Consider the following 9,192-nt stretch of genomic DNA (forward strand, 5'->3'; position numbering starts at 1 on the left):
ATTAATCAAGAGAATTGGAAAAAAAACTCACTGGTTACAAAAAAAATTCAAAGGAATTCCAACTTCCTAAAGACACACGTTGCACGGTAAAGTAAATTTTTGATAATTAACTAAATATGTACGTTATATAAAATTAAAATATTTTTTAATTGTAATTGTTCTTGGTTTTGTGTTGTACGCAGATTATAAAGGCTAAGAATCGTTTGAGTTTATTATTTACTTCTTATACATCTATAGTTTGCCTTTCTATCCACTCTATGTAATATCGTCACGTTTCTTTTCATTTTATGAAACAAACACTAGCCCCTAATAATATGTAGAATAAAATGTACAACACGTAGGTAATGGACAAATTTGTTGTTAAAATATTGTATATATAATATGTTTGTATGTATACATACGTATTCTACTTTATTATTGTTTTCTATTATACATTAGATACTAAAAACACAAAATACACAATTCCTATATGTATAATATTGAATACTATATAAAAAAATCGAGTAGAGTCTGCTGCATGGGTTAGTAGTTGCTATTTACAGAGCCGTCAAACGGTCCCATGTTATCGCCGAAATCTTGCATATCCTCGTCCTCATCGAAGTCATCACCCAAATCCTTAGGTTCAGGGCAATTTCTGCAGCGACTTTCATTGAGTCCATAATTAATGCATGTTGAGCCAACACACTCACAGCAACCATCGTGGAACCACCTGAAATTGTGTTTGACATATAAAAATATATAGTATTAAAACAATATGTATTGCCTTTTCCCATCTTACCTATAACCACTTGCGCCGGTGCTTTGACAGCTTTGGCGACATTTGTTCCACGATGTACATTGATCGAGATAGATAACAGTACAATTCACTGTTCCCATATGGTCACGTTCTTTGACGGCAACATCCAAGTTCTTATCATTGTTTTCCATAGGATAACTGTGCATTTTTGGACCAGACAATACCTTATCAAAATCTAATTGGAATGTAAATATATTCCAATCCAAGCCATCCACTGGAGAGGAAACAAGAACATTAAAAAGCTCGGGTACACCTTCAAAATCTTCCACATGGGACTTTTTAGAGAAAAAGTTCATAGTATCATTTGGCTTGGGGCAAAGCTCTGAAAAGAATAGATTTTATTGGGTTAGTAAGTGGCTAAAATCATTTGAAATAGGTACAGAAACGTATGCACAAAATAATGCCAGTGTAATATTCAGGAAAATGTTCTAATGTCTCCCATACTTCGTCTTAAAGAACCTGGAGAAACTACTGGTAAGAAAGCAGCTATCAGCATACTAATAGTCAGTCGGTTTACAGTGCCTTTTGGAATAGACGATAATTTTGGCTGTCTCCTTCGGTACAGAACGGCTTGAAGTTGGGACCTATGAGGATCTCCTCTCTCCTGGCGTAATGAATTAATACGATGCTAGATGGCAGTATGTTAAGGCATCACTAGCGCTGGAATCGATTAGAAAGATTGTGATTTGAGCAACTCCGCAATGAGGAGTTTGATTACATCTTTTGTGGCTTTTTGTTGTCAGTGGGATTCTTATGGTCTTGAACAAGCTCGTTCCGGTCCAAAGAACCGATCGCCGCAGCAACAAGATGGCCATTGGTTATTTAAAGGCGCCAATAACTCGCCTTGTCATATCGAGCATCATGTCGTGCTGTTGGGCCATGGGTTGTTGTTGTTGTGCCACATTTTCATGTGGACGTGGCGATCCTCGTCAAGCTCATGTATGTGAGCAAGTCGGTTTTGGTCCAAAGAACGTTCGTCGCGGGAACAAGGTGGCCATTGGTTATTTAAAGGCGCCAATAACTCGCCTTGTCATATCGAGCATCATAGGCACTCAGTATTTGTGCAAGAGCCGGTACCGCCCGGCCTCTCACAGAGACTATCCTCTCGACGTGTATATACCGCCGGTTGGCAGCTGTGTCCCGATTAATGGCCAGGCCTACAGCCCCGACATAAGTGGGTTGCTATCTGGCCATAGTCGTCTGGTTCTGGGGGATTTCAATGCACATCACTCGTCATGGCATTCTCCCCTAGGCAACGACCAGCGTGGCATAGCTTTGGCAGAGCAGATAGATAGCTCCACGTTTTGCACGGTGAATGAGGATGCCCCCACTAGGATTACGAGGAGGTGCAGCAGCTCGCCAGACATCTCAATCGCATCCCCTGATCTCCTGAGTGACGTATCCTGGCAAGCCGTCATCTCTTTGGGGTCAGACCACCTCCCCATAATCCTCACCATCGACCGACCACCCGACTTCATAACCTCTGAGCGCCGAACGTTCATCAACTATAAGAAGGCCAATTGGACTGGCTTCAGAGAGTATACCAATCGCCGCTTCAATGAACTGCCACCCCCCTCTGATGTGCTTGTGGCCGAGAGGAAATTCCGAGACATCATCAACGCAGCAGCCGCTCGCTTTATACCAGCCGGTCGAATACCGCAAGTGCGACCCAATTTCCCGGCGCAAGCAGTGGTACTCGCAGACGAGCGTGATGGGATTCGTGCTATGGACCCCGCTAACCCCAGAATCAGCGAGCTGAATCTGGAAATAAACAGGGTAGTCAACGAACATAAGCGGAATTTGTGGCTGGAACACTTGGAGCAATGTAACTTAGGCACCGGTGCAGGCAAATTGTGGGCCACTGTTAAGTCTCTCTCGAACCCCGGTAGACGGGACGACAGGACCTCAGTCACTTTTGGCGAGTTAACCGTGACTGATCCGAAGAGATGCGCCAGGTTGTTCAACCGTCAATTTATCGTGCATCCCGAGAGAGACAGGGCAAGGAGGAGAGCCATTCGCCGTATTCGTGGTCTCCGAGCCGATGAACAGCCATCACAATTTACCGTGGGCGAAGTTACGAATGTCATCCGTGGCGCCAAATCTTCCAAGGCGTTGGGCCCCGACGGAATCTCTACATTGATGCTGAAGAATCTGGATTTACCTGGAGTTGAGTACCTTACCACTGTCCTTAACCTGTCATTGAACACTCTTATAGTTCCCGATGTCTGGAAAATGGGCAGAGTGATCCCGCTACTGAAGCCTGGTAAAGACCCGAGTTTGGGGGAGTCGTACAGACCGATCTCCCTTCTCTCACCAGTGGCTAAGACGCTTGAGGCATTACTCCTCCCGAGCCTCGTAGGAGAATTTCCATTCGCCGAGCATCAACACGGATTTCGGAGACTGCACAGCACAACAACAGCTTTGCATGCCATCACCACACACATTTGCCGTGGCTTCAATCAACCCAGGCCATGTGATAGGACGGTCCTCGTGGCATTGGACCTATCGAAGGCATTCGACACGGTCAGCCATGCCAAATTATTTGAGGACATCGCCAACACGTCCCTCCAGCCAGGCCTTAAACGTTGGGTCGCGAATTATCTGTGTGGCCGCCAGTCATTTGTGGAATTTAGGGATAAGAAGTCAAAACACCGTAGAGTGAAACAGGGAGTTCCCCAAGGCGGGGTGATATCTCCGGCTCTGTTTAACCTCTACCTTTCCTCCATCCCACCTCCTCCAGACGGCATAGAGATCGTATCATATGCGGACGACTGTACGATCTTGGCATCAGGCCCCCCACCCATTGATGACATCTGCGATAGGTTGAACGTCTACCTCAACGAGCTTGCCTCATATTTCGCTGCAAGAAATCTGAAGATATCCGCCACCAAATCTTCAGCCACACTGTTCACTACAAATACGCGTGAGGTGAATTCTGAGCTGACTGTGATGGTCGATGGAGAATTGATTCCGACCATCAAGTGTCCCAAAATACTTGGCGTCACATTTGACAGCTCCTACACTTTCTCCCCACATGCCACAGCAATCTGCAATAAAGTCAAAAGTAGAAACAAGGTCCTCAAGTCACTCGCTGGCAGCACTTGGGGTGCAGGCAAAGAAACCTTGTTGACCACGTACAAAGCAATTGGCCGGTCTGTGGTAAGTTATGCAGCGCCAGTGTGGTCACGTCAGCTTTGTGACACGCAGTGGAATAATATTCAGATCTGTCAGAATGCCGCCCTCCGAACTGCGACGGGCTGCCTCCTTAGTTCTCATGTGGACCACCTCCACCAGGAGACAAAGATCCTACCAGTGCGAAGACATAACTACATGCTGTCTAAGCAATACCTTTTGGGCTGTTATCGCAGAAATCATCCAAATCATCATCTTGTGGATAGATACCCACCGCCCAGAAGCCTTAAGGTAGATCTACATGATCTAGAGCGTGAGGTCCAGCGCTATAAGAGAGAACCTCTAGATCAAGCGGCATATCAAGCGGGTCTGAACAACATTCATGCAGACACGGTAGCAGACGCGTTAACTGGCTACCGGGTGAATGTAGTCCTTGGAGTACGACCGCCACCCATTGCACCCGAAGAAATCGACCTCCCCCGGCAAACCAGAGTGATTCTGGCTCAATTACGTTCCGGCAGATGCAGCCGCCTCAATTCCCACAGAGCTAGGATTGATGCCGACGTGCAAGATGTATGTCCCGACTGTAACCAGGGACCGCACGATACACGTCACCTGTTTAACTGCCCGGCCAGACCCACTCGACTCAGACCCAGATCCCTGTGGACGCACCCCATCTTAGTCGCGGAATTCCTGGGTCTTGACACTCAACAGAATCAAGCAGACGAAAGATAGTACACAATAAACTGCTACAACAACAACAACAACTATCCTCTCGATACCGCTGATTGACCGCGCCAGCTTTTGCAGCTATTCCGTATGGAGCAATCCACTATACGCAACCTGTAGCTCGCAGCCAAGCTTCTCGTGATAGCAATGAACACCACACAGAACGGACCTCAAAGTTCCAGCCTGTGTGGTGCTCACAGCTATTCCGTGCCGAGTGGGCCATGGGTACTCGAGGGTGGCGACAAGCTATACACCTGCGCGACCTTCTGTCAACAATAGCCGCGCGAATAAGGTGTTGGCAAACGCAATGGGTTACAGGTTGGCAAAGGTGCTGTGGTTCAGTTTTTCGCGGAACATGTCACTTATCCTCGGGCTAAGGAAGCACAACCTTAGACTGTTGGTAGGGGTCTTGATTGGCCATTGCAATGCCTGATATTTAAAGTCTACCTTGACGCTGAGGGAAGCGAAATTCTACAGGATGTATTACGACGAGGAGGAACTGGAGATAATGGATGCCTGGATTCATTTCCGGCTGAACGAATCTCTTGCTTGTAAGAACTGTTGTCTGGTCCGCCTGTTTCCCTTCGTTTTTGTCTGGATCGATCGATTCGCCTTCATTGCTGTTTTCGTTCTACTTGTGTACATCGTACTATAGTGGATCTCCATATGTATTCTTCATCTTCTTTTTCTCTTCTCTTTCCTTCTAGGGTGAAAAAAAATAGACTTCTCCGAGTCAAGCGGAGAAGTCTATAGTCCCTTTAATCTATTATTATTATTTTGGTACGTATTTCACAGTCGGATAAGAATTCCATTCTACAGGTTCATAAAAATTCAAATCGGTAGATCCGTTTATACGAAAACTATATCAAGTTATAGACCGATTTGTACCATACTTTGCTTTAATATTTAAAGTCATTGTGCAAAATGTCAACCAAATCAGAAAAGAATTTCGTTCTCTAGCACATTGAGTGCTAAGCGGTTTTGAGGAAAACCATCCCAGGAGACCAAAGAACTACATTTCATACATCTTTCACTAAATAAAACCTCAAAAAGTTATCCTAGACCCATGTATGATTTTGCAAAAATATTCAGTAAATTAATCTTTATTTAAAAATCACAACTAATTTCAATCAGTGTCGTTTTAGAAAAGAAATACAGGCACCCCACGACGGGTTATGTGTCTCAATGTGCTAGAGGCGCATGTCGGTAGACTGGGTGGATGGTAGCCATGATTCAATCTAGAGGTAGCGTCATTAGCACAACAACAAGAATCTATCCCCAACAAAACTACCTTGAGTGACGAATGCCGTAAATAGAAATGTCAAAGTGGTTTAGGAAGTAAACTTTGTTTTACAACTTATCTTCTTCAAATATGTCTTATATTTGTGCGGAATATCGGATCAAATAAAACACCTTTTTAAGATTTTAGAAAAAATCGCAGCTGTGTTATCAAGCCTTTGACATTTAGATTTACTACAAAATTAAATTGTATTCAGCTGTTCGAATGACCTCACCTTATAAGTCCATTGCGTATGGGAGCACTATACATATCCACATATGGACCGATTTGACACATTTTTAATCTTAAATAACGTACTCCGAAAGAAGTGTATGTCCAAATTTAGGAGGGGCTAGCTTGGAAGTAAGTGTATTTTCATCAGATAGAAGAATGGATTGGGCTAGACCGAATTAAATGCCATGGTGTGCAAAAATATATATGTATATGTATGGAGGCCACCGTAGCGCAAAGGTTGGTATGTCCGCTTATGAGGAATCCTGGCGAGAACATCAAAACAACATTTGTGAGGTACTATGCCATGTAAAAACTTCTACCCAAAGCGGTGTCGCACTGCCACGTCTTTCGGATTCGGCTATAAAAAGGAGACCCCTTGTCACTAGGCCTAAACCTGTATCGGACAGCAATCTTTGATATGTGGGAAAATTGCCCCTGTTCCTCAAGGAATGTTGATCTGCAAATTTGCATTTGCATATATGTATGTATGTACCTATAGTGAAAATTACGATTTCTTATTATCTGTTATTGCATGTAAACGGCTAATTACCAGTACGACTTCGCATCCAAAACATCTGACTTGCACTGGATAGGTCTTTAATTAAACACAGCAATTATCGTTTAGATTATTGTAGCGTTTACTTTGATTTTCACTGTAAAACACCTGCACCCAACCTATTTGAAATCCTTCTTTGATACACCTTGCAAAAATTAGCAGAATGGATTCTCACTTAATACTACAATATGAAAATCCGATATTTGCTGATATACAATAAAAAAATATGAAACATGGTAACCACAATCATTTATCGATTTTAGACAATGTTTTTTCTTTTTTTCTTTGATATCGCTAAGATATTTATCAAATTCCTATTTAACAAACACGCTTGCACACAAACATACTCACACACACACACATGCACACAATTATGATCAATGATTGTTTGTGTTATGCGCAAAGTAGTATCTATGGGATACTACTCTATCACTCAAAACTTGTTAATATTCTGCCCATACGTCGCATTACTGGTTGATGTTGATTGACATCTTTCGACTTACCCACACAACTGCAACATTCTTCGTAGAATTTCTTTCCAAGACATTTGAGACACTCGTGACAACAGGAACAATTTTTTAATTCACATTTACAACTTTGTGTCAACAAACATTTGGAAACGATGGGAGCACATACGGATTCGTTACATGACTCGACCACTGAACTGTAGAAAAATATAAATGCAAGTAGCAACAATGTGCCTAGCGTTAAACTCCGCAAAATCTCCATATTGTAGAAATTTGTAATTGAATCTTAGTTCAAATCAAAAAAAAATAAAACAAGAACGAAACACGAACAACAAAAAAGGGACGGAAAAGTCAACTTAACATTATTTTGGCACAGGACGACACTTCTATAATATGGCTTGCCGTAGGCACACTCACGTTGGGATGTTTAACAAAAATAAAACATAAAAAAATTGTCGCTTGCAAAAAAAAATCTAAATCTATTCCCTGTTTTCTTTGTGTATTTGAAAGACGTTTGATTACGTTTGATGCTGGCTGAAGATCATATTTACTTTTTTCTACGAGATGACGACTTTTACGTAACGTACATAAAACGCTACAACGTAAAAGTCGTAATAGCTTTTTACTATTGTCTAAGTCGAGAATGCCTGGCAAAACCATTATTATGCTACGTTTCGATGGGACAAAAAAATAAATCATATACCGTGTTCGGGCAGGGCGGATTTAAAAAGGTGGTCTCACAGCTGTTAACAGCCAGCCAGGTATGACGGTATTAAGATGTAAAATTTTTATTTACATTCTCTTTGTAGTTATCTTTTTTCTCGCATATTCTCTGCTCATGTGTATCACAGAACACAAAGTTCTTTGTTTGTGTTGGCAAAACGTCGATCAGCTTTATGACAAGATGGCGGATTGCATCATATGATTTGTGGTTGTTGTGCAAATGAGACCACTTTTAATATGTTTGTCATGGTGTTCGGGCAAGGGTTTAAAATCTTAAAATCAGCTTAAAGACTATCAGCGTACTGATGGTCGGATATCAGACCACCTTTAATTTTTTTGCCATGGTGTTCGGGCAAAAGACTATCAGCGTACGGATGACAGGAGATTAGAAAACGCGGTTGCTAACTGCTTAACAAGAAGACCTTCACTAGGCCCATTTTGTTCCCAGATAGAAATATTCCATAGAGGATGCAAAACAGCAGAAATTATAGAAGAATTAAATAGGTAACCAACTCTTCTCGATGAGAGCACCGTCCAGTCAGCCAATTCAAGCCTACATATAGCTGCAGAATGGCGAAGTTTCTCCGACCGAGAAGCTCGAACAGAAGAAGCACTGACTCCGTAGCTTGATCTGCGCTTAATAGAGACCAATTCCTGGCCAGTTCTTCATTCGCCTCATTCTCCCCCATCCCATGGAGACCCAGAGGAGCCTGCCAGTCCTTCGAATGGTTCCAAGGAGGTCCTTGCATCTTCTTGCCTATCTCGACTTCACATGGGTCAACTGACAGTAAACTGGCTATAAGGGCAATTGACATCCTCGATTCACTGAGAGGAAACAATCCACTGGAGAGGAAACAAGAACATTTAAAAGCTCGGGTACACCTTCAAAATCTTCCACATGGGACTTTTTAGAGAAAAAGTTCATAGTATCTTTTGGCTTGGGGCAAAGCTCTGAAAAGAATAGATTTTTATATGAGTTAGTAAAATTATTTGAAATAGGTAAACTGGCTATCAGGGCCATTGACATCTTCAATGCCAAGTACTGGCAAAAATTAAAAAATGTATGTCGACAGATCGCTTGGCGTAACTTTAAGCTTTCCTAGCGGGATGCTGTCAAAGTCCATATTAAAAAAAACGTCGGCGAAACGCTGGAGAAGAATAGGCGAAAAAGTTGTACTCTGTTTATAGTGAGGAACGTGGCAAAAAAAAGTTTAGTGACAACGTTTGACATCAATGACGTCATCATTTTTGTTTTATTGGTTTTAATTGTTCTTTT

At 42.6% G+C, this 9,192-nt stretch overlaps 1 protein-coding gene and 1 long non-coding RNA gene across 2 annotated transcripts; both read right to left on the reverse strand.

The window, feature by feature from the left end:
- Nucleotides 1-377: 377 nt before the first annotated feature.
- On the reverse strand, nucleotides 378-7,455 carry LOC106084556 (protein twisted gastrulation). The gene is made up of 3 exons (XM_013248310.2): nucleotides 7,230-7,455; nucleotides 779-1,118; nucleotides 378-709 (listed from the first exon to the last, which is right to left on the reverse strand). The coding sequence occupies exons 1-3, from the start codon at nucleotides 7,453-7,455 to the stop codon at nucleotides 523-525; spliced, it is 753 nt and encodes a 250-aa protein (XP_013103764.1). The 3' UTR covers nucleotides 378-522.
- Nucleotides 6,575-7,210, reverse strand: LOC131997291 (uncharacterized). Its single transcript, XR_009398175.1, has 3 exons — nucleotides 7,078-7,210; nucleotides 6,721-6,932; nucleotides 6,575-6,663 (listed from the first exon to the last, which is right to left on the reverse strand). It is a non-coding gene; the product is annotated as an uncharacterized LOC131997291 (long non-coding RNA).
- Nucleotides 7,456-9,192: the final 1,737 nt, after the last annotated feature.

This window comes from Stomoxys calcitrans, chromosome 4, assembly GCF_963082655.1.
Source record: "Stomoxys calcitrans chromosome 4, idStoCalc2.1, whole genome shotgun sequence".
NCBI lineage: Eukaryota > Metazoa > Arthropoda > Insecta > Diptera > Muscidae > Stomoxys > Stomoxys calcitrans.

Bases quoted from the DNA above. Each gene is read 5' to 3' on its own strand.
- LOC106084556 (XM_013248310.2), bottom strand. From the start codon at position 7,455: ATGGAGATTTTGCGGAGTTTAACGCTAGGCACATTGTTGCTACTTGCA. The intron at 1,119-7,229 runs GTAAGTCGAAAG...TATTCTTTTCAG, and splicing joins AGAATGTTGCAGTTGTGTGG to AGCTTTGCCCCAAGCCAAAT. The intron at 710-778 runs GTAAGATGGGAA...ACACAATTTCAG, and splicing joins ACCGGCGCAAGTGGTTATAG to GTGGTTCCACGATGGTTGCT.